The sequence below is a fragment of the Strix aluco genome, chromosome 1 (genome assembly GCF_031877795.1).
Source record: "Strix aluco isolate bStrAlu1 chromosome 1, bStrAlu1.hap1, whole genome shotgun sequence".
Lineage (NCBI taxonomy): Eukaryota > Metazoa > Chordata > Aves > Strigiformes > Strigidae > Strix > Strix aluco.
The window spans coordinates 39,036,702-39,060,649 of NC_133931.1; the positions used below are offsets into that span (position 1 = coordinate 39,036,702).

At 48.7% G+C, this 23,948-nt stretch overlaps 2 protein-coding genes across 3 annotated transcripts in view; one reads left to right on the forward strand and one right to left on the reverse strand.

The window, feature by feature from the left end:
• Window positions 1-10,604, forward strand: part of CYP7B1 (cytochrome P450 family 7 subfamily B member 1) — a 129,472-nt gene extending 118,868 nt beyond the window's left edge. For both annotated transcript variants that reach the window (XM_074818337.1, XM_074818344.1), the window contains 2 exons: window positions 2,101-2,279; window positions 6,279-10,604. In XM_074818337.1, coding sequence (XP_074674438.1) covers window positions 2,101-2,279; window positions 6,279-6,575 — 476 coding nt within the window. In that variant the 3' untranslated portion in view covers window positions 6,576-10,604. The remainder of the gene's footprint in view (window positions 1-2,100; window positions 2,280-6,278) is intronic.
• A 5,838-nt stretch (window positions 10,605-16,442) lies between these two features.
• Window positions 16,443-20,857, reverse strand: BHLHE22 (basic helix-loop-helix family member e22). The gene has a single exon (XM_074818358.1). The coding sequence runs from the start codon at window positions 19,173-19,175 to the stop codon at window positions 18,264-18,266; it is 912 nt and encodes a 303-aa protein (XP_074674459.1). The 5' UTR covers window positions 19,176-20,857; the 3' UTR covers window positions 16,443-18,263.
• Window positions 20,858-23,948: the final 3,091 nt, after the last annotated feature.

Sequence of the window (23,948 nt, forward strand, 5' to 3'; positions counted from 1 at the left end):
AACTCCAGCATTTGTGGAAAGCTGACTGTCTATTTTTTTAATGTGAGCCTGCAAAGCCATATAAGCTCCATTCTCCTTTGTTGATCATAATGTGACTCATTACTTTTGTCATCTAATGATTATCGGCATGATCGCTCAGAGCGAGAGCCAAGCTCGCCTTCCACACATAACTGGTACTGGAAGGTAAAACAGATTTGTCATTTACGATCTGACCGCTAAGCCACACTTTGTGCTCCATTATTGTGATTAACTTCTGCATAAGATATGCTGCCCAATTGTCATTTGGGATCCAGCAGCGGGCAGGGACTGCCGCGCTTTCTGGGAGGATGTCCGCCGATAGGATGTGACCACATCACTTGGGCAGTTAAATGTAAACCTGCTGTTTCCTAGCGGTGCTTTAATAATTATTTTTATTTTCTTTTTTCCCCCTCCTTCCCTCTTCCTCATTTGATTTCTGCTGTCGCTATGTATGTTACCACCATTTCCAAATGGTGGACCAGTGTGGAGTTACCAGCTTCATTTTCTGCAGGTTGAAGACAGTCTGGGAGCGGAGGCTGTACTCTTTCTTTGTACCACGTAAAGTTTTGTTGCCAGAGCACTGCCAGTTGAAATCTATCGTGTCAGGTGCCTTGTGGCTATCCGCAGTAGAGGCCATCTTCTGGAACCAGGGTTCTTTTCTGGCTTCGTCACCAACAAGCCGATTTGACTCTGCCTGATTATAGTAACGAAGGCAGTCCAAAAGAATATGCACAGACTCACTGTACGTCACATTGAATCACGGCGCTGGCCACACAAAGCTGACCGCAGCCTCATTTCTTTAGACAAATGCATGCTTAAGGAAAAACCTCCTGCAAGAAAGCATCCAGGGCCACTTTATTTGCTATGCATGCTGCACCAGATTTAATTTTCAGTGAAAGAACGTTTGTTATTATTTTTTTTTCAGAGGGATCTACACTGGGTAGCTACTGTCTCTAATAAACCTAACCTTTTGGGTGCAGCAGTTACAGTGCCTTGGTGAACACTTAGAGAAGGCTTATTTGATATCACAGAACATAAATGCAGACACAAATGGATTATTATGTGCAAATGAAACCCTATTTTAGGCTATTTTTCACACTGATGATTAGAAGGAATGAAGTCACATATAACAGCGCCCATACACACTGGTGGAAAAATAGTCAGTTTTGATTACAAAGCGAGAGATGCAGCCCTAGACAGGAGCTACATGCTGATATACATGCTATCAGAATGATTTATGCAAATTATGCATATTATTCCCAAAGGAATTCCTCCTCAAACTGCCAGGATAAATTGCCGGAAATTAGCCATAAAATCTGCCGTGCTAGGAGCAAAAGGTGAAGGCCACTGGGAAAGCAAGGACATTCAGCTTCTGGAGCCTTCCAGTATGTGATGGTGGAGACAGAAATCTTGCTTTCCCTAAGCCTGAACTATGTTTTGTTTTCTCTTGGCCAATTAAAAGTGTCTTTCTCTCTTAAAATTACCAGGCAAATAATGAATTGCCTTCATTCACTCTGACTGTAACAGACACTATCATTTGACAGCATAGCACACTGAAAAGAAAATAAATAAATTTTAAAATCCTCAGAATGACTACGGAATTAAAAAAACAAATTATTTTTCTAACGTATAGTCCTGCCATTACATCCAACAGCTTTCAAAAGGCAAGCTAAACAGCTCCATGGATGCTTTCACTGGTATTTGCTTGCAACCTCCAAAATACATGTAAATGCATAAAGCGTTCGTGTCTTTTGATTGTGTTGTTTTCAACGTGATGCCTGAATAATGTCTTTCCACCCAAAACTCGGTGCTGCCTACAGCCGACAGGATTTCTCAGCACCATCAGTGAGAATCACATCGGGAGGTTCAGCATCGCGGCTCCCCCCCTGCCCTGCGGGGTTGTTTATTGCCTCCTCCTGGTCTCTGCTTTATGTTTGGTTTGGTTTGTGGAGTTTTTTCCTTTTTTTTCCTTTAGCCTGCCCTACTAAACCTGTCGAGATTCAGCAGCTGTAGCCATGTATAACTTCCAGTCATCTCCCATATTTCTAATGCTTCCCCCCCTCCACTTTTGTTTAATCGCAGAGAGTGCCTTAAACGAGAGTTTACGGATGTGCTCATCCTCCATGAACATTCGCATCAGCCAGGAGGATTTTATTCTCAAGCTTGAAGGGAATCAAGAAGTCGGTTTGAGGAAAGGAGACTGGATAGCCCTTTACCCACAGATTTTGCACATGGACCCGGAGGTTTATGAAGATCCTAAGGTAAACATCTAGCTGGTGCTACTCTTCCTACTCCAGGCACATTGCAGCAGCCAAGCCTTTTGTGATCTGTGGGTTGTTTTTTTTTTACTGCTGTTCCTTCTTGTGGAACAAATCTTCCCACTTTCAGATGTATTTTCTAGGGCCCTATAGGTCAAAGGATTCATGGCCTGAAGAGAGAAATATGGTGATGAGACTGACTGCAACTGCTTTCAAAGGAATTGACAATTGCACATTGACTACCATAAACTTTAGGCTAAATGTGGGTTTTGTTTGGCAGTGGATCATTTGATACCCAAGGAGGGCTGAATAATAGAAGGTGGTTTAAATAGCAAATAATGTGGGCCATTTAGCTAAGTGCCCCCAAAGCATCATTGACTCTCTGAAGCCCTATAATAGCAGTGTCTTACTTGAGCCTTATGTTTTTTCACCTCCCTTTGTAGGGATTCACCCCTTCTTGATCAATTAGTAGAGTGTTGCGAACTTGAGACTGTAAAGCTGTTGCTCTGCAGCGAAGCTCAGAGGGTAATTGTGTCATCTCCTTGTATTTTTCTCTGACGCTTGAGTTAATGAATATCAAAGACTCGAAATTAATCCACCCTGCCTCAGCCTTCATACAGCTTCAGAAGTTCACCACCTGCATGCAAATTGAATAGTCCTCCTCTCGGCTAGGTTACTCCCCCGGGTTGCTGTCCCCAGCCCAGGGTGCCATGGAGGAAGAGTGAGGGTGCACGCTGAGGCTGTTAAATGCCTCCTCTGCCTGAGAGGCAAGAGATCATACCTGAGCCATTCCTCATCCCCAGTTTCCCAAGCAAATGGCTCTCTCCTAGCCATGCTGATTTCCATCCTTGGTATTTGAGCCAAAGAAGAATGGAACTGGATTTTTTTACATGTTTACAGAAAACCCATGTTAGAGGCATTGCTCCCTGAGGCTCTCTCCCTTTCAAGAATTTAATGGTATGAGGTTGCAGAGGAAAGATGAGATTGAAGCACCTTGTTGGTGCGGGACAGCTCTCGCTGAGCAGGAACTTCACCAGCCTCTGTGAGAGGAGGTGTGGAGCGTGTCAGAGTTAGCAGGAGCAAGGTATGAACACTGGAGCCATGAAAATTAAAATGATATTCAGGAGGGGTCTGCTGGCTGTCCCCACACAAAAATGAAGACAAAGCCTGCTGAGAAAATCAGGGTTTTAAAAAATAATCCATATATTGGCAAATAGTTGATTAATATTTCTATCCTTAAAAAGTAACAACTAGCAAATAAGCTTTTTCTCATTTTATTCTTAACACTTTATTTTGGAGAACATTATTGATTTGTCAAAAGTCCATCTGTTTGTTTAGGTCCTAGACCAAAAGCATCAGTGTGAAAACTGATCCCCTCCCTTATCCAATAATTGCCGGAATATATTACCATATTTCCATTGCTTGAATATATCTGCTTAGTATCAGCTCTGCTCAGCTTTCACAGTACAGCTTTAGTTCATATATTTTATCTTTTTGATAGTGAATGAGCAATCCACACATTGCAGTACATTGATTTCAGCACATGGGCCCTCTCGAAAAGTGGGGAAATCACTGTTCTGTTTGGTTCTTAAAATATGCAGTGTGCTTTCAACAATAACTACTGAGGATCAGATAGAGATGGAGAATGAATTTTTTGAAAGGTGCAGTCTTGAGCTTGTCATGTATTTAGGGAAAACTTTCCTGGGAAAACAGGCAGCTTGACGAGATAATTTTGTAGCAATGCTTTTCTCCTGGATACATAAATTTAAGTTCAAGCTATCTTCTGCTTTGGCACCATATTGTGTAAGTGTGAGCATATATTGTTGACCTCTTTCTCCACTCATCAAAGCCTAAATAAATGAGTCCATTTTCTATAAAGTGGATAAGTGAACCCCTAAATCCTAACTCATGCGAGTTGTAGAGGTCAGTAAATGAACTCTGCAAATCCCATAGTGTGAAATATCAGGAAAGCCTGCAGGAAACCCTACATGGTGGCTTCCCAAACAAAGCTAAATGTGAGATGTGACAGAGAGAGACTCATATCAATCACAGGAGATTGCTCCATTTTCATAATACTCTTATCAGGCCATCCACACAGAACTTCATGGCCTGTTCTTGCTCAGTGTCTTCACCTTTTCCTTGCCATCAGCCACCCTGTCTCTTCCAAGGAGACCTTGTTCATGGCTGAAAATTCCTTTATTGTCAAAATTTAGTCTTTATTTTGCCAGTGAACTAGCTTTTAAGGAAACGCTATCCAACTCAAGGGACTTCAGCAGCACAAGCCTGAGTTTCATGTCACTGTCATTGGCTCCATTCCTGTCTCGCACTTGTTTTCTGCTTTTCCAATTCCTTGGACACCAATTTATTTTTTGTTAAAAGCAATTACAACTCTCTGATGGCTCTTAAGATGACAAAGCATAAGGTTTGACCCAGTATGTCTATGTGTTGAATACCACAGTTCTTAATTGCTCCAGATGCCAGGAGTGCACCTTGTGGAAATGTTCCAACAAAGTGAAGAGCTCTGGGTTGGGTTGGGTTGGTTTTTTAAGCTATTGCAGTTCATATTTAGCAGTGCTTTTTTAGACCAGCAGGATTTACATTTCAGGAAGTGAATCTTTTTTAAGGAAGAAGGGGTATTCTGGGCTTTCATTTGTTACTGTTCTTCTTCAAATGAAGCAGTGACTTACCAGGAAAAAAAAAAAACGGCATGCTTCCTTTTGGCTGGGGTGTTCAAAGAGGCTGAAAAGATTTACTTGTCAGTGGAAACACACATATAATCACCTTTATCTTTGTGGAAAATCCAGGCCTCTGCCATTTAGAGAAACAAGCTCCAGTTCTTCAACACCCAAAGTTACATCCCCTCCAGTGCACCTTGTACTTGTTCCCTTTCTCATAAACCACCTTCCCTGCCACTGTTTTTTCTTGACAGCAAGACCTGCAGTGCATGGTTTTCAGAGCCTTTAATCTAATGGGCAGATCAGTATCAGTGTATTTTTCATTGTGGTGTGTTTTTTTTTAAATCAGTTGAGGTTGGTTTCTGTCTGACTGACTTGTTCCCAGCCAGCTCCAAATGGCTGCTGCTATAGCAGATGTATGCAAAGCAGGACAAATGCTAATGAGTGACCATAAGCAAGAAGTGTCTGTCATTTTTATTCAAAGCATGCAGGAGGATTTTGTAAGTGGTTAATTTGCCGTTGACTGAGTGAGGATGCCAGATCTCCTTCATTCAAAAACATGAATTATCTCTAAACAGGGATCCTGCTACTGGAAAACAGTCAGAAAGATGTTCAATTTATGGAACACAGGTTACAAGCGCAACCTCAAGCCTTACTTGAAAGCGCCCTCTTTATAACGGTCAGTCACTGGTAGTTGTCCTGCTTTGCACACAGCTTCTGGAGCAAAAACATTTGAAGGTCAGATGTGGCAAATTAAGCAGCAACCATCTCCAACTGAAGGGGAAATTGACTGCAAAGCATCGGGTCTGGTTTTCGAATAATCTGCACCACTGGGTGCAAAAGAAGGATGGATTTTGCTCTAGCTTGCAAGAGTAAGATCAGTGCAATGCATTAATTTATTCATAGGCATTTGCAGAATTTGGCAGATTATCCTTATTCATGATGTATGTACCACACTGAGCGAGTATGATGCTTTACAAGAAAATTGTCCTTCCACTAAGGTTCATTGTCCCTGCTACAAAGCGGTCAAAATCTAATTACAATCAATGTAGGCCAGGCACTCAATGGATGAGACGTGGAAGTTGAAGGAGCTGGATGTAAAAGGGCTACTAAGCTAAGTAAGTGGATTTAAGGAGTGTTCTTTGTAGGGAAGATAATGTGAGTTAATGAAACTTGAGGGAACCAACTAAAAGGAGAAGCTGTCAGCTCCTTGTCTTCCTCTTTATCTTATTTTCTGGGTTTCAGAAGCATTACCGTTGTGCAAACAAAGCAACTCATGTAACTGCCGTGTTAGATATCACGCTCTCCCTCTCCTCTTTTATTTCAGGAGTATAAGTTCGATCGATACATAGAGAATGGCAGGAAGAAAACCACGTTCTACAAGGCAGGAAGAAAACTGAAGTATTTCCTGATGCCCTTTGGCTCTGGGATCAGCATGTGTCCAGGGAGGTTCCTCGCAATGAATGAGATGAAGATGTTTCTTTTCTTACTATTGGCTCATTTTGATGTAGAACTAGTGGAAAACAAAGCTGTCAGACTTGATAACAGTCGTATGGGCCTTGGTATACTCCTGCCAGACGTTGATATTGCCTTTCGTTACAAGCTAAGGTCCTTAAGAAAGTGAGCGGCTGCCTATATGCCTTCTACTAATCTCCATGTTTTCTCTGTTTCATCAGTCAGCTCTGTATTTTTTGAAACATTTTCTTTTCCCTCTCTGCTTTTACCTCCTTTCTATTTGTTTCTAAGGAGAAAAGCCCTTGGGCTGGAGGTAAATATCAGATGTGGGGACATGCAACCTCAGTTTGTCCTGCCTGAGCTATGAGTAGTGAGGCGAGATGAAAACACTTTGGCCAAGTAAATAGCCCAACGTCCCTGCAAGACGGACCCACATACTCTTGGCCATGAGTTGAGTAGGATTTGCAGGGAGGGTGACATCAAGCTGAATCCAGGCCATTTATATGGAAAACGGGCTCAGCAGCCCTCTGTCACAGTGGTTCCCCTTCGTTAGATTGGGAGGTCCCATACACCTGCCGTCTGCAGGCATCTCTGCATCTGCTCATAGAAGTGTAATAGCGAGAGAGGGGGAACATAATTCTAGAGGATGAAAGAATTTTTAGTTATTATTAGTCTAACTTTTTCTTTACTCTGTTCCCTCCATGGTCTTGAGTGTCAGCCCTTATTTGGGAGATGTGATGGAAGCTGTGTGGGGTGGTGGAGGATGATTTGCCTGAATGTCTTACTGGCAACACATTTCTGACTTCAGTTTTATGTACCGAGGGTGAATGCTTTGCTTTTCTTCCTTTTTTTTCTCTGGTGCAATGCAAAGAAATTAAAATCATTTTTTCCTGCAGTCATCTAAAGTCAGAAGGGAGGTTCTGTTGATTTTAACAGGCTCTGGATCAAGCCTAAATTACCTGTTTTGGCTTTTGAGCCAAAAAAAAATATATATTCTTCAGGGAAAAAATATATAAGCCTTTTTGAAATGATTCTGTCATCTCAAAAATTATCTTCTGCTTGTCTCACTGTTTTCCTAGTAACACGTCCATGTGTTTATTTTGACCACTTCTGTTTGTTTATTTCTCAAAAAAGGCAGAAGAATAATAGGGCTTTGAGGGCAAGTGTGGTATTTTTAACAGTGTTTTACTGTGCCTAAGTTATGCATAGGCAGAGTAGTGTGACCTGTGTTTGGAAACAGACTTGTTCATCTACGAATTGGAAAATAAGCTCTTCTCTGGGGTCAAAATTTGAGCAAGTGAAAACCCTGGGCAGCCACAGAAGTTATCTGTATACTGGCTGCCCAACCTGCTTCACTGGGTGACCAGTTCTTGTTTCAGAAATGAATTTCTTAGTGCATGGAATCTGAGATTTGTAGACCTTATCTCTCTACCCAGCCATCACTTCAGAGACTGATGAGGATTCTCGTGGCTGTCCAGTCTCAATTTGCCAAGATGGTAATTGCGATGGGAGAATAGCCATGTCTGTGGGCCTTGCCTTGTGTTCCCAGAAAGTATCTCTCTTTGGGATGTGCCAGCATAAGTTTTATAAAATCAGAAAGTTTACTCATCTCTAAAGCACTTGATGGCCTATGGATGGAAGCTGCCACATACATACTAATGATTAGAATTATTTATTGTTATTTGTGTAGAAGCCTGTTTAGTTATTCATGTAAAGCACGTACCCTAAATATGCATCAGCGTCAGTAGAAAGGCTTTCAGAGATTGGCACAGCCACATTCCAAATCCTCTGAGGAGAAAATTGTGGTTTTGTGAGATATATTGGATAAACATTTTCTCTTCATATATAATATCAATAATGTGTACAGTGTTGGAGTACGCTTACATTAAATGGGCTTTGCAGTTGATTAAATGCTTTAACTTTGCTTCAACATTTAATCAACAGCAAAAGCTGATTATTGCTTTGTGCCACAGAATAAAATTTGTTTTTATGGAGAGATTCTTGCACTCAAGTTACTTACTGCTGTGGTTACTCTGTAGGAGCTATTCTGTACTCAGCCATAGCTCACAATCCAGTTTGGACATTAGAGCCTGGTTTATTGAGAGAGGAAATGTTGGTATCATTACACTGTTGACTGTATTCCATTATTGCTTAAATGTAAGCTGTAAAATGTCTCATGCCACAGTTATGATAAATCTTTCTTTGGCATCCAACTTTGAAACAAACCTGAAGCAACTGCAAAAATAACAGTAGGTATTTGTTTTAAACAGAAGACTTTTTTTATAATTGTATTCTATTTTTAGGATTTTGCATTAGACTGTCACAGGCAGCTGCATAATTTGGTAGGACATAATAGGACTGTGCTGAAAGTAGATGCAACTCATTAGTAATTTCAGATTGATTGCTGATCAGTTTGTATGTATCTATTTTGAAATTAAAAGAAGAGCTAGGTTGTCTCCAAAACAGCAAATTAAAACTGTAGGGCATGCTACCATCTAAAAAAGAAAAAAAGGGCCAGAATCTTTCCCAGGAGTTGCAGGAAACCTCCATGAAGGCACTTGGAGTCCTTGTATCGGGGTTGGAGAGCCCTCTTCGCACCACCCAAGAGGCCCGTGTTTTGCTGGAGTAAGAGTTAATTGCTCTTTTTGCTCAGGGACCAAAATAATCAAAGGTCAAGGAGGGCCTGTTCAGCTTGTCCTGGCACTATGTCCCTGGTAACCCACGCTCCTGGTAGATTGGTTTTGCTGGTAAGCAATGCATCGCTACCTTAGCATATCCCAGCTGCAGAGAAGGTAAGCCTCACCCCCGTGTAAAGTCATGAGAACTAGAGCAGAACAGAGGAAATGTTAAGCCCTTCTGGTCCATGTACTCAGCAGCTGAGGAGGTGTCTTACTGAGAGTCGGCAGCTGGTCTGACCAGGGGTGGCTCGGTCTCCGTGGAGCAGAGAGTGAAAGGCCCATGGTGTTGGTATTCCTGATCAATAAACTGTAGCAGGATGAGGGTGCACCATCTCTGGAGATCCCAGCTGGCAACAAGCAGGCCGCAGCGTGCTGCGCCGAGGAAAACACGTTTCATGACGTAGGACGCAATACAGTTTTTGATGACCTCCTCTGCCGCAGAACCCAGGGGCGACCAGCCCTGAGTGTCTGTCACTGGGGCACTAAGATGGCAAAATCATCTCGGCAGAAAAGTAGTGCTGTTTGCAAGCGTTCGGGTGCCGGTGGTGCTGCAGGGGTGAGTGGTGGGAGGCAGTGAGACCTTGTGCTTCCTGTCCCTTCTCTCCACTTCAGCAGCGGGGTCCGCCCTGCAAGCCCAGCAATGCCTGCTTGTCTCATCCACTCACCGGCAGGCGTAGGGTCAGCCAGGAGGAGGGTGCAGGTGCCCCTTGAATTTCTCTGCTGTTCCTCTAGCAAAATGGTGCACTCACTGATCAGGTTGAGATGTGTCTCGGCTGGTCAGTACCAGCCTCCGACTGTGAGTTATCACTGCCTGTGGCTGTATTGATAATATCTTCTGCTATTAAAAAAAAATCTCCTTTTTTCTCATATAAAATAGGTTTATTAAGTCAGTATGGCCCTTTATAGCACCCAAGAAGAAAAGTAAATTCATCATGAACTAATGTGAATGCTAAAATGTGATTTTATTATTATTATTTTAATTTACAGATTGTGTGTTCTCCATTTTTGTGCTGGCACTCAGTACTGCTATAAACTATTGTGAATTTTTAAAACTATTACTTAAAAGACCATGCTAGTCTATGTGTATCTGTTTGCAAATTAGACTTTTACATCTCTGCCAGTATGTCCTAATGTGCTAATATAAAACCATGTAAGAGTTGCTCTTTAGTTTATGCTTTTAAGCCAGTTGCATGTCACTATTTTTGGCATTGTTATTTTTATGAATAATTACTGGTCTGTGAATTTCTCCTGTAGAATTATAAATGAGCTTTTATTTCATCATTATTGAACTTTCTGACATTCAAAAGATTGTGAATTGCTCTTAATTGTGCAAACTGACACTTTGTATATAGATGAACAATAGTTAATACCCGTTATTAAGGCTCTAAGATCAAATAAGGCATATTGTGAATTTCTGAGCAAGAAAATTGAAACTTCATTATTTTAGTAATCTAACATCTTAAGTGAATTTTGTATTTCAAGGACACAATAAAAATGAATATATCTATTTTAATATTGAATGACTGTCCATGGTATTTTTTTCCAGCTTACATTTACACTTTTCTCACAGATTCACAACTATTGCTTTAATTTCTAAAATTTCTTCAGCATACCTCATTTTTCTGTTACTTCATCTTGAGAGATATTTCTGTAAGGAAGAAAAGCCTTTAATTCAGTATTGGCATGGAGCAACTCCTTTGAATTTAAGAAATTATCAAGTCTGGTTTATCCCCCATCAAACTTAAACTGGTTCTTATCAGATGAGAAAAAAAGGAAGTGGTACTAGTATCATTCTTAGGACATTATTCTAAATTAGTATAAAGATCCGCAATTCACTAGTGATTCTCAAATACAGCTCCTGGGCTTTTCCTTTTGCAAACCTCTGCGTAGTACAAGATGTGCTACCTAGAGTAAAATATTCTGTCCTCTCAAATCATTCATTTTAAAAGGGGAAAATGAATTAAAATTGTTGCAATATACAGCACTGCGCCAGGAAAGCACAACTCGGCTTTTCTAGGTTATCACTGTAGCTACTGAGTCCTACAAGCAAGTAATTAATACGAAGGTTGTACCCTGAAGATATCGGTGTTTCTTCATTTCTTCATGCAGAAATGCTTGTCAGGTATGTTTGTGAGGGTTGTTGAAGATACATTCTAGAGAAGATAGACCTGCAGCATTTTTCTGGGTTTGATAAATGTGTTTGTAACTGCACAATTGCTTCTACTTCAGATTATATTAGAAGTTACTGAAGTTTATAAGTAAGAAGTGGCATTGTTTGAGATTTCTTGAAGGGCACATTTCTGAGAGCTTTCCATGATGGTCTGAAAGATAGCTTGGGGAGGGGGATGGTTAATAAGAGCTCCTAACACTGTATTTTATCTAATACTTGGGTTGACACTAGGTGCTTTTTTGATGTTACTTATAGCGCACTGTATTTTAAAATTATTTGAGACATCAATTTATGCATGACATATGCTTAATTCATATGAATAGAGCTATTTTAACTGTCAGACCACAGAAAGTGAAGTATTTTCCTGTCTATTACCTAAACTAGCCTACGTACCCTGGCTAGTTAGGTCCTGATACCACAATGTATCAGAAAAACGATCTCATTACAAAAACACCCCTTAAAACTACACTTATGAATGATCCTTAAGTTATTGTCTATGTTTATAAATAGCAATAAGTATGAAGTAATGGTTGCTGCATATATACAAGCATATAAAATTTAGAAAATGTTCCATTTTATTTTGAAAGCAAAGAATTAAACTGTAGTGGGATCTTTATCCTCTATTAAGCCAGTACAGTGTCTAATAGCCTATCCTATGCATCAGGCTTGCCTCAGGAACTGAGGTTGTGTAAATGCATCATTTGTAATAGCAGAACTGTGCTTGTCTTCAAAACTATTTACACCAAAATAAATACTCAAAAGAAGCCTAAGCTTCAGCTGTTCCTGCTAGGAGCCCTGCAGGATTCTAACTTGCAAGATTTTGTTAAACCGATTTTGACACTGACGTGTTGGTTTGTTTGGGGTTTTTTTCCCCAAACAGCAGCTCTGTGTACAGCAAAGTTGAATAAAAGTCTAGGTTCTGAGTACGGGGAGAGTAAAAGACGGTAACTAAACACCCTGTGATGACTTTTGACAGTGACTTCTTTCCTATCGGCTCATCTTTCCAACTACCTCTTCCAAATAGTTTAGTCGCTAACCTCCTACAGGCAGCAAGTCTTTCCCTGTCTAATTTCCATCTTGTGAGCCAGTGAATCGGCTATCTTCTCAACGTATTTTTCAGTTGCCTTCTAGAAATGCGATCTTTACCGCAGGCTCTCGCAAGACCGGCGTGGCAGGTAGCTACAGCTGAGAGAAGTGCCGCGTCGCGAAAGCTTTGAACCTGAAAAGTGGATGGGCATTAGTTGAGCTCGGGATTGATGAGGGGATGGAAGCGCGGGCGTTGGGGGTGGCTCGGCTCCGGGATGCCTCCCCGGTGTGCCCCCGGCCCGCGGCGGCGGAGAGGGGCGGGGGGTGGTTGGGACCGGCACACCCGCCCGCCGGGCTCCCGGCGCCGGTTTGCGGTCTCTGCGCTCCCGGGTCCCCCGACCCCCTGGAAAAATCAGGAGGAAAAGGATGGGGAGGGCTGCAGGCGTGGGGGGGGTGGGGGTGAGGAGAGAGTCCTGCGCCCCTTCCTAAAAGTATCCCGTGCTTCCAGGGATGCTGGGGTGGGAAAAGGGGACAGGGACCCCCGAGGAGGTTCCGAGGGAAGCGGTCCCGGTGTCAGGTGAGTTTGGAGGGCTTCGGCTGGTGGAGAGGAGGTTTACTCCGGAAAGGCGATTGTTTGCCCCTAATCCCCAATTATGAGGATTTTAAAATAGTATTAGAGGGGCAATCTGTTCTGCAACTTCTCGGAAGAAATAATTGTTGATTTAGATAAGCACTGATCCCTTCAGTGTTTGATGAAGACGTTAATTTATGGCTGTCTAGCAGTTTATGGCTGTCATTAGGTTTTCAGCTTTGTCTCTGTTCGAAATGTATCTTTCTTTTTATTTTAATCCGAGACGATTATGTAAGAAAACGGTTATGTTTGATCTAAAATGCATCATTTTCCTATAGCATTTCAAATTATTCACAGATCATAGTTCTTGTATGTGCATATATGAATTTAAAAATACAGCAGTAAAGTGCTTGAAACAGACCATAAATTTGCTTCATATTTTATTACACGTCTCTGAATCAGGTTGAGAGGACAAGGGCAACTAGGGGCTTGGGGAAGGATTTAACCCTTCCCGAGGCTGGAGAACTAGCCAAACCAGAGCAAAACCCCCTCTGGAGCGCTTCGGGGGGCGGGGGGGGAGGCTGGGTGACACCGAGCTGATGAGTGACCACGGGGAAATGGGGCTGGCTGCAGCTCTTTGCTCATTTAGCAGATGTCCCTTCTGCGGATGGCCGGCCGCTGGGAGCCCCCGAGTCAGGCTCGGGGCCGGGGCCGCCGCGCTGGATCCCGCTCCCGGTGGCCGTTCCAGCCTTCGCTCCGGCCCGGGCCGGGATGGCACCCGGGGGGCGGCCAGGAGCGGCTTAACCCCTGCGGCGCCTGCCTAAGCCAAGCCCAGCGGAGCCCGCATCAAGCCTCCGATGGGCTCCGCTAGCGCCAGAGCCCCCCCCGGGCGCGCGGGGGTCCTGCCCCGCCGAGGAGGGAGCGGCGGGGGCCGGGATCGGCGCGGAGCCCAGCGCCGCTTCCCCGAAGTTTTGTCCCGCTCCGGCAAGGAGCTGCTCCCCCACCCGATTAAAGCCTCGGGATCCCTCCGGCCTGTTGACAGCGAGTGCAATCAAAGTTACAAATGATCCTGGAGGGAGTCGCGGAGTCCTGGCCCGTTTATTTTACCCCCCCAACAACCACCTCCGTCACCACCACCACCGCAAAAAAAAAAAAAAAAAAAAGAAAAAAAAGTGTTAATTGCTGTGAAGTTTCCGAGCACGTGGATAATTTACTTTGACTGCTGCGTTTTAATTAAAAGCAAACTTATTTATGTTTCTGATGTTTATATTACGCGATTTAATTACGTTTAGAGGCAGCGTCGCACTTTTTTTTCCCCTTCCACCCTAAATCACATTTTCATTAAAGGTTTTAATAAGAAAACTCACTTGACCACTATCCATTATCTAGTCCCCTCCATGCACACAAGTTCACTTACCCATTCATTTATTCACTTACTCATTCCAGCAGATCCGCTGCAACTGCTGCTAGCAGGGATGTGAACACTCATAATTATTTGTCAAAGTCTGGAAAGTGTATTATCCCTTCTTCTAGTGGTAATTAGTTACCATAGCATCTAATACGTAAATGTGCCCAGAGCACACCATTAACAGTTAAGCGGAGGATTCAATTTAACACATGATTATATCTTTCATAAGTCATTACATTAGGAAAGCCAATGTCACTCATGCTGGGACAATTTCAGGCTCCGAGCCGGGGTAAGGGGCCGGGGGAAGGGAGCCGGGCTGGGCGGCGGGGGCAGAGGGAGCCCTCGGAGGAGGCTGGGGGAGATCCCGCTCCGGTGGGGAGGCTGGCAACGGGGAGGAAGCTCTTTTGAAGGGGGACATGTTCATTTCTGGCTAAGCGATCTATCAAGCGTTAAGGGGGGCGGGGGAGCCTCTCTCCTCCCCCCACCCCCGACACACACGGCGCTCGCATTGGCAAGACCTGCCCAGGGATGGCCCAGCGCCGCCGTGTCGCTTCCCAGCGAGGCTGCTCGGTGCAGAGGGACAGGAGCGAGGGGCCGGGAGTGACAGCACCTCTGCCCGGCCGGGACCCCTCTCCCCGCTCCAAGGCAAGCGAGGAGGACCCAAGGGAGCGCAAAGCGGGGCGGCGGCGGTGGTAGCCAGGAACGAAAAGAGTTTTCATTCCGCCTTCCCGTCGCTCCGAAGCAGAAGCAGACGAGAGGTGAGCGGAGAAACCGCTCCCTGTGCCATAGACGGCAGCGGCCGCCCGCGCTCCCCCGAGCCGGCGGGAGCAGCCCCCGGCCGGGCCCGCACAGGCCGCCGCGCCTCGGCCCCTTCCCCCGGGAGCCGCGAGGCTGAGCGGGGGTCTCCCACAGCCCCCTACCGTCCCCCCAGCCCAGGTCCCGGCCGCTCCCAGAGTTTGCTGGGACCTCGCTCGCCTCCCACCGTCCCACGGCCGGGCACAGCCGAGCAGCGCCCGCGCCTTCCGGGGGAAACCTCTCCGGGAAGCCCCTGCTCGGTCGCCAGAGATATTAAGCGGTAAATCTTGCAGCAAATGTGCCCTGCGATGTTCTATGCACGAACACACACTCGCGCACACACACACACAGGCACGCACCACGCCAAGCTGGTGGCGGCGGTTAATTCCTAATCAGAATGATGGACAGCAGAGACAGAACAATACAAACTAATGGCTGTGTTGCTGATCACTTTACCCCTTGATTAAAGACACCCAATTATGGCGCAGAACAGTGTCGTAATTATGTTCCTTAATCACATCCAGGAGGTTTAATTGCCTTAACGATGTGTTTCATTAAATGAATTTAGGTATTATAGTCGACAGTTTTCATACACAGTTGTTTTCAAATTAACATAATATTAGACATCGTCATGGAAATTGTTTTAATAATCATAATTAGACGCACCCAGCCTTTGTCTAGTAAATGCTGAGAGACGCTTCTCCTTGCGCCTGGGGGCTGATCTGCCCACCCTCTCTGGGCTGCCTTCCCACAGCTCCGTGGCACTTTACAGTTATGTTTCCTGAAAAGTTACAGGTTCTGATTAATCTTTTTTGATGGGAAGTGGAGCAGAAAACATTTATCCCCTTCCCCCGCCTGTAGTACTGCCGTCGGGAGAGGCGGCTCCGCGGACACCCGGCGCCGGCCCGGGCTAGCCGAGGGGAGGGGGACCCCGGGCCGGCCCCAGCGCAGGGCGGGCAGCTTTGGGGAGCTGCCTGCTCCCCGGGCCTCGGGTTTGGGGCAGGGCGGAGGGGCCACGAGAGGAGGGGCGGCTCCAAAACTTGGGGGGGCAGGGAGGAGGCGGGGAGGGGGGGGGCGGTCCTGCAGCTCAGCCTGGGGCGCACCCGGGGCAAGGGGCGTGCGTGGAGCCGCGGGACGGGCGGGCCAGGGCCCGACGCTGCCCCACGGCTGCCCCGCACCGCCGGGGTCCGCCCGCCACGGGCGCGGGAGAAACGCACCGCGGGGAAAAACTTCTCGCCCTGCTCCCTGGGACACCCTGAGCCGGCAGTGGGGTGCCGGGGGCTGCGGGGCAGCATTCAGAGCAAGGCAAAGGAAAGGAAACTACCCGCTCCCCCCCCCCCTTTAAATCTGGAGATACATGCTTAACAAAGCACAGCATAATACAAGCGTTTGTTCAAAATATTTTAATAAAGATTCTTTCCGACATAGATACACATACAAACGATCGTACATTGCTGTCATAATCTGATTGACCTATTTAATATATATCACTCTTTACACATCCGTGACCTGCCAACAGATCCATCATGGCTCCTATTTTGCCATCCAACCTGACAGTCCGAATTTGTATTATCTGCAAGTAGTGGAAAATAGCAGGACTCGTTTTTGAAAAGAAAAAAAAAAAAGAAAAAAGAAAAAAAAAATATCTTGATTTACAAATGGCAGAGAGACAGCCACCCAGCCATGCAAACTCAAACTGAAGGCTCACTTTGGGTAAATAGCTACTTCTTGCTTTTCATCTCTCATTTTTCTTCCAAAAAACCCCACCCTCCCGCACCCCCCCCACCCACCCAGAAAAAAAGAAAAGAATTCCACGCGTTCTGTAAATCAGCCTAAAGTATTTTAAAGTATTTCAACTTAAATAATCATCCACAGTCAGAATAATTTACATATACATTAAAAGCGGTTTAAATTATACCTTTGAAAACACAGCGCCTGGGAAAACATTGGCTTGGCAAGTGTTCTTGTAGCAGCTATTGCTCTGATGCCTTGTTAAAGTAAATAGCTATTACCTGTTATAATGCAAAGAATACCCTTTCAAAAATCAGTTGGTTGAGCAATTAAGAATACACCTTTCCTGTAATTTTTGGACTGAAGCAATTTATTAAAGCTCAATTTAAATACAGGGATGATGCAACTTAAAATCCAGATGACCTTTCATAAACCTAAGCAGCTCGGATACATCAACATTTCTGGTTATACGTTGTTGGCAAATAAACGTTTTAAACACTTGGCACACAGTTTAAGTTAATCCATAAACAGAATTTTAGAAGCATTTAAAGTAACTGCACATAAGACCCGTGACCTTAACACATGATAAATATTGTTGGCGTGGAAGGGTCATTTAAAGAATAACAAATAAATAGCATGTCTTGTTTATACATCATTGCAAAGTGGAAAGAAACAAGGTGCACATAAATATTTCTTTTAAAAATGCGATACTTTCAGCCACACGGAGTAGGGGTTTTGATCGGTTATTTTTTGTCTTTTTCTTTTTTTAACTCTCTCGATTTTTTTTAAATCACTCTCACCAAACTTTGCGCATTTTCACAGGATCAAAGTTTAGAGACGATAAAAAATACAAAGTCTTCCATAACAATGGTCCAGTCTCTTTGTTTCTGCGAGTCGCTTAAATAATAAGTTTACATTTCAAGTTTGTTTGTTTCCTGGCTCAGAATAATAATAATAATACTGCTAATAATAATAATTAAAAAAAAAAAATCTATGTTCAAGTGCCCTCTCTGATTTGTCCCGTCCACCTCCGCGCCCGGGTCGCCGCGGCCCCCTCCCCTCCCCTCGCCTCGCCTCGCCGGGGCCGGGGCCGGGGCCGGGGCGGGGGTCCTCTCCCCGGGGCTAGCCCCGGCTCCTCGCCCGGCATCTCCTTTGTCCGGCGGCGCAGCGGGCGGCCGGCGGGAGCGACCCCCCCGCGCCCCCCCCCGCTCCGGGGCTTCCTCCCGCCGGCCCCGCCGGCCCCGCGCCCCCTCCCCGGCGCGGCGCGGCGCACACGCTGCCTCCCGCCGCGGTCCCGTCTCGGCAACACCCGAGGAGAAGGGGGAGGCGAGGCGAGGCCGGGCGGGGGGAGGCGGGGGCCGGGCAGCGCTCAGTCCCGCCGCCGCCCCCGCGGCCCCCGGCCCGGGGCCGGGGCGCCGGCTGTCGCCGCTCCCCGGGGCCGCGGCAACGGCGGCGGGGGGCGGCAACGGCGGCGGCGCTTAAGGCTTCTCCGTGCACTGTTTGCAGAGGCTGGAGGAGACGCTGTTGAAAATGGCACATTTCTCGGGGCAGGAGGTGGTGGGGGGTAGCCCGGCGCTGAAGGGGTACCCGGCCGCCTGCTCGTAGGCGCCGAGGGCGGGGTGCAGCGCCGCCGCCGCCGCCGCCGCCGCCGCGGCGGAGCTGGGCAGGGAGGCGGCGGAGATGGCCTGGCCCTGGTTGAGATAAGCCACCAAGCGCCGCATCTCCTCCAGGGCCTGCGCCTGCATCAGGATGTAGTTCTTGGCCAGGAGGAGCGTGGCGATCTTGGAGAGCTTCCGCACCGAGGGGCTGTGCGCGTAGGGGATGACCGCCCGCAGCTCGTCCAGCGCGTCGTTCAGGTCGTGCATCCGCCGCCGCTCCCGCGCGTTGATGTTGAGGCGCAGCGCCTTCTGCTCCTTGGACTTCTTGCTGCCGCCGTGCCCGTGGCTGTTGGAGCAGCCGCCCTCGGCCGCCTTCAGCCCCCCGCCCCCCCCGCCGCCGCCGCCGCCGCCGCCGCCCGCCGCCGGCGAGGCGACGCGCGGGTCCCCCCCGGCGCCGCGCAGCACCAGCTCGCAGCGGCCGTCGCTGTCGTCGTCGGGGCTCTGCTCGCCGCCGCTGCTCTCGGCCACCGAGCTGCGGCTGGCGCTCTCGCCGTACTTGACGCAGACGGAGCCCGGCGGCAGCGCCAGCGGGTCGCCGCCGACGCCGGGCTGCAGCAGCGCCTCGGGCTCCGCCGCCTCGTAGCAGGCGAGCGGCGAGGGCTGGCGGTCGCGGGGGTGGGAGAGGTCGAGCCCCGGGGGCGAGCGGAAGGCGGACTCCATGCGCTTGGCCGAGGCGGCGAGGCTCTTGTGGAAGAGGTCCTCTTCTGCGGGCAGCCCCAGCGCCCGCTCCATCGGCGCCCCGCTCGCCTCCGCCTCCGCCTCCTCCGCCCCCCTCAGCTCCCGGCCCGCTCCTCCAAGGCTCCGCGCCGCGGCGGGCGGCTCCCCGGCGTCCCGCTGGCAGAAATCGTCTCCCGGCTCCCGCCGGGGCTGCGCCGTGCCCGGCGCCGCGGCTGCCCCTGCCCCTGCTCCGGCTCTGGCTCCGGCTGCTGCTCCGGCGGCTGCTGCTGCTCCGGCGGCGGCTCCGGCTCCGGCTGCGGCGGCGGCTCCGACTCCGGCTGCGGCGGCGGCCGCGGCTCCGGCTCCGGCTGCGGCTCCGGTGGGGGCTGCGGCTCCGGCTGCGGCTTGCCCTCAGCAGGCGCCGCGCTGGGGCATTGTGCGCTGCCAGCGGAGCCGCTTCCACCGTTTATCTTGCTTGGATTCACCTTCAAGAGATTTCCGGACCCATCAACCAGCAGCCGCCGCAGACGGGGGAGTCTTTTACATCATTATCTCTGAGAGTAGGTTATTATGAAGAAGACTCGCCTGTTGGGACAGAGCTTTCTACCCAATCAGGTTAACGTTTTAATTAATAGGATTAAAACGGTAACAAACAATCCCCGGCGCTATCTGGCCCTGAGTCTGAATAGTTTCATTTCCCAGGTCTGAAGACAGGCAGCAGCTAGAGCTTTATAAGAGGCGCCTGCTCCATTATTCTCCCTGCCATCTGTATACACAGCTTAACGCATATGTTTGCAAGACGTTGTGTCCTGTTAGTAACCCAACAACTGCCTTTAGCTTGACATGTGTGGCGACTTTCACTCATCAATGAGCACACTAAAAGCCCTACTTAGATCGAAGGATGTTCTTTGCCTCCTTCAGCAAATTACAGCCCTGCACTGCAGAAAAGCCCGCTTCAACACTTCCCCTTCCGAGTGCTGCCAGCAGACTTCTGCTAACTTAGCCGTGGAGTCAAGAGTGACACCCTCTCCCCCCACCCCGGCCCACCCACCCCCTGCATTTACATTAACTTATAGCCCACTCCCACCCCCACCCGTCTTCACGACAAGGCTCGCCTGGGAAAGAAAGAAAAAAAAAAAAAACCAAAAACGGACCAACCCGAACCGTCGTGCCCACTCCTGCCCACCGCCAAAGTCCACCTTGCTTCCCTGGGAGGCGAATGGTCCCCAGCCCCCTCTCCCTCCCCTCCAGCAAACGGAGACCAAACTACGGGGTGGTTCCCCTCCTCCTCCCCTTAGTCCTTTTCAAGTAGCAGATTGCTGCTTTCGAGTGATTATCCCCCGTGTCCCTATAAAAAACATAAAGCCCCATCAGTTACCTTGAAAACGAACCGATCTGGGGAGGAGGGAGGGCGGGGTGAGAAAGGGCAGAACCCACCAAACTTTTTTTTTTTTTTAATTGTGATTCACCAACTCTTTGCAGCGGTCCCTGCCTGCCTCCCTCGGCGGGAGCACCCCGCACTGCTCCCCAACGCCGGGATGTCGCCGCCGGCGTCGGGGCGAGAGCGGCCCCCGCGCCCCGGTTACCCCGGTTACCCCGGCCCCCTGCTCTCCTCCCGGGGCTCTCCTCGGGGCCGGGCACACACTCTTCTGCGCTCTCCCAGAAGCTGAAGTGGCAACCCCAGGGCTGGTCTGAATTTTTGTCCCACTGCTCCTCTCATGCTCGAGGCGAGCAGCTCGCTCCCGCTTTACTGTTAGCGCTCAGAGTATTTAGTGGCAGGTTTTCATCCTTATGACATCAGTAAAAACAATATTTCCCAACACTTCCAGTAAATCATTCTTATGTGGCAGAATTACTGAAGGCTATGAAATTTTTTGGTTTCTCTGGTTTCATTAAAAACCTTTTAATTGTGTCTTTCGGAGTTGGCCCCAGGTGTTGGACTCTTTTCATTACATTTTGCTCTAATGTGATGAAATTCTAATTCTCTCCTTACCATATGGTTAAATTTCCCCACTGAGAATTAGTTGAAAAAGGAGAAATAATCTATTAATCTCTGTAATAGATTCACAAATGAGGTTTGCCACAGAACCTGTTTTTGAATGGTAATATCAGAACAGTTGGGTGCCTTGTTTCAGGAAAGAAAGGACCAGGCGACAACAGAAAACGTTTGAATTTTCACCTGGAAAGAATGAAAAGAAGCCAAGCTGCAGATTTCAGAGTAATTGACTGAGATTTCATCTAGCGAGGACATGACTACAATACAGACCTTCCTCACCTCGTGTCTCCGGATCAGAGGCGAACATACAAGCCGAGTCCTCCGAAGAGAGGCGGAGGGGGGGTGTCTCACCCCCGCCCCCCCAGCCCCGTTTGGCTGCTGCGCTTGTCCCTGGTCGCCGTCCAAGCGCACAGTCACCGAGCGCCTCGCTCCCCTCCCCCTTTCCAAGGGATGCCACCGTTAACCTCTATCATTATTAATCCAAAGGCATTTTAGGTTTATTGTTTTCCAATTAGCAACTTCGTTTTCCCTGGGATCATAAACAAAGGGCTTTATAATCGCAAGAGGGGGTTCGGTGTGGGGTATTATTATTATCATTATTATTAACCCTGTTTAATATCCAACTGGTAAAACTCATGTGGTCACCTAAGGATGACGGATACTGTTATTATAATTTGATCGTTGGGGGAGCGTTTTAGCCCTCGCAGTTTATTTCTTCGAAGACGGAGGTCTCTGCCTCGATCTCTCCCGCTGATGTGAGTTCACTAGTGCTACGTCCCCTCTTTTTGCCTGCAACTTTGGGGACGGAGCACTCTCCCTCTCCGCAGCCGGCGAGGCCGGTTGCCCCGCGGCTGCAGCCGCCGCATTTGCCCCGAGGGGCGGCGGGCGCTGCCGGGCCGCGCCGTCGGGGCGGGGAGACGGGGGCATCGCGGGGACCCTCAGGAGGTCCCGGTCGCCTCCTCTTGTCTTCGGCTGCCTTGGCTCAGATATGCGCTGTGAGTCAGAAATTTCTCTCTCTTCGTCTAAGCTTTCTGCTCGCCCCTGTCCACCCGCCAGCCTGCCTGCGGCTGAGCTGCCTGTGGATCTGTTTATGTGCGTGTCCCTGCTTCTGCTCGTCCTGTCATCCACCTCGCTTTTTCTTTTATTTCTCCTCATCCTTTCCTTTCCCCTTCTTTCTGGGTCTGCCCCCTGTTATTGAGACATTGATGTATCCCAGTCATCTTGCCGATGTGCGCATCTGTGACTTGCCGTGCTTTAGTAATGCCAACTTTCTCCCAAACTTTAACTTGGGGGGGGGGGGGAAGGTAGGAAGAAGAAAGTGGAGGAGACAAAAAGGGAGCCCTTCTCGCCTCCCCCGGACCCGCCTGTTGTGATCTGTCTCTCCCCCCCTCCCGAAGAAGTGGCTGTTTAATAGTCTACGGGAACTTTAGTTTGGAAGCAGGCAGAAGAATTTATAGAAGCTTTAAATGCGGGGCTTATAAAAATACCGAGGAATGGTCTTTGAGGTTTATGCACTCGTAAACTTTTGCTGATTGCTTCTGGGAAGTTGTCAGGCATTTAACACTGCGTTTATCTTACAGCGCAATGAAAACACATCTGCCCAGCGTCTCGTTACCTGGTTTAATTGTGCCGCAGCCCTCTGCCACGGGCTCCACTCCACCTGGGTCCTGATTTCGGGAAAGGAGCAGCCCGGAGCCGAGGTGCAGAAGGGACTCAGAGCAGAGACCGACCCGGCCGCTGTGGAGCATCCCCCAGCCTCCACCGTGAGCGGCCGGGCATGGGCCGCCCCGGGCGGGGCGGGAGGCAGGGGCAGGGGGTGCAAGGAGCCTGCAGGCTCCCAGCAGACAGATGAGAGAGGACAGCACCGCGGTTGCGGATTTTCCGTGGCGCCTTTTGCAAGATTTGCTCGAGAGTCATTTTGTTCTACTCCCCACCTGGGAGAGAAGTTAAAACCCCCTTCCCTCTCTCCAGGGCTGGGCTTCCCGTTTGCTGAAAAGCCTCCAGGAGGAAGGACGCTCTCCAAATTTTCCCCAAAGCCGCCCAGGAGCTAAATGCTGGCGAGGCAGATTTTAGATAGATGAAGGCAGCCTCTCCCTGCCTGCTCTGGGCAGAGGCACGGCAGGACGGTCCTCGCAGCCAGCTGAGGGCTTGGGATCACCCGCAAGTTCCCGGCCCTTCTTCCAGCGGCTCAGCCCCGAGCCTGGCTGCCCCCGGGACGCTGAGCCCGGGGGAGAGCAGAGTCGGGCGCCGAGCTCCCCACCAGTGCAGCGCAGCCCCAGCTGCAGGGTCTGCCCGGCTTTTCCAGCGCTGAGTCAAGTGTCGGAGAGGGCTTTCGTTCGTCGCGGCTGCTTCTGTGTTGTCTTCACTCTTAGGCAAACTTTATTTAAGTTCAGGGTGAAGAAAAGACGGTAAAAAGAACGAAAAAGACACCGCCCTTGCGTTCGCTCCTAGTGCAAATCTCCTCGGAGGTGTCTGGCCGGAGGCAGCCCCAGGAGGCCGCTGACTTCCCAACCTGGGAAAGTGTTTCTAGCAGCAGACGGGGGCCCGGCAGCCCACAGGGGTCTCGGGGCCACCTGTAGGGCAGGAGAAGGAGGCGATGCGCTCAGCCCCACGGGACGCCCGTCGCAGCATCCCGCTCCCCAGGGCCAGGGGATCGGGGAGCGGGCAGGGTGGTGGGACCTGGCGGGTGCGTGTGGGCAGCCGGGTTGGGGTATAGTTGTGTGGCGAGGGGCTGCGAAGCGGAGGAAAGCATTCCTCCCGGTCCCCGGTCCTTTGCAGGAGAAAAACTGCATTGATGGACTTGACAGCGCAGCAGAGTTATCTTGGGGTGAGGGATGCCACTCCGATACCCC

Bases quoted from the DNA above. Each gene is read 5' to 3' on its own strand.
- BHLHE22 (XM_074818358.1), bottom strand. From the start codon at position 19,175: ATGGAGCGGGCGCTGGGGCTGCCCGCAGAAGAGGACCTCTTCCACAAG.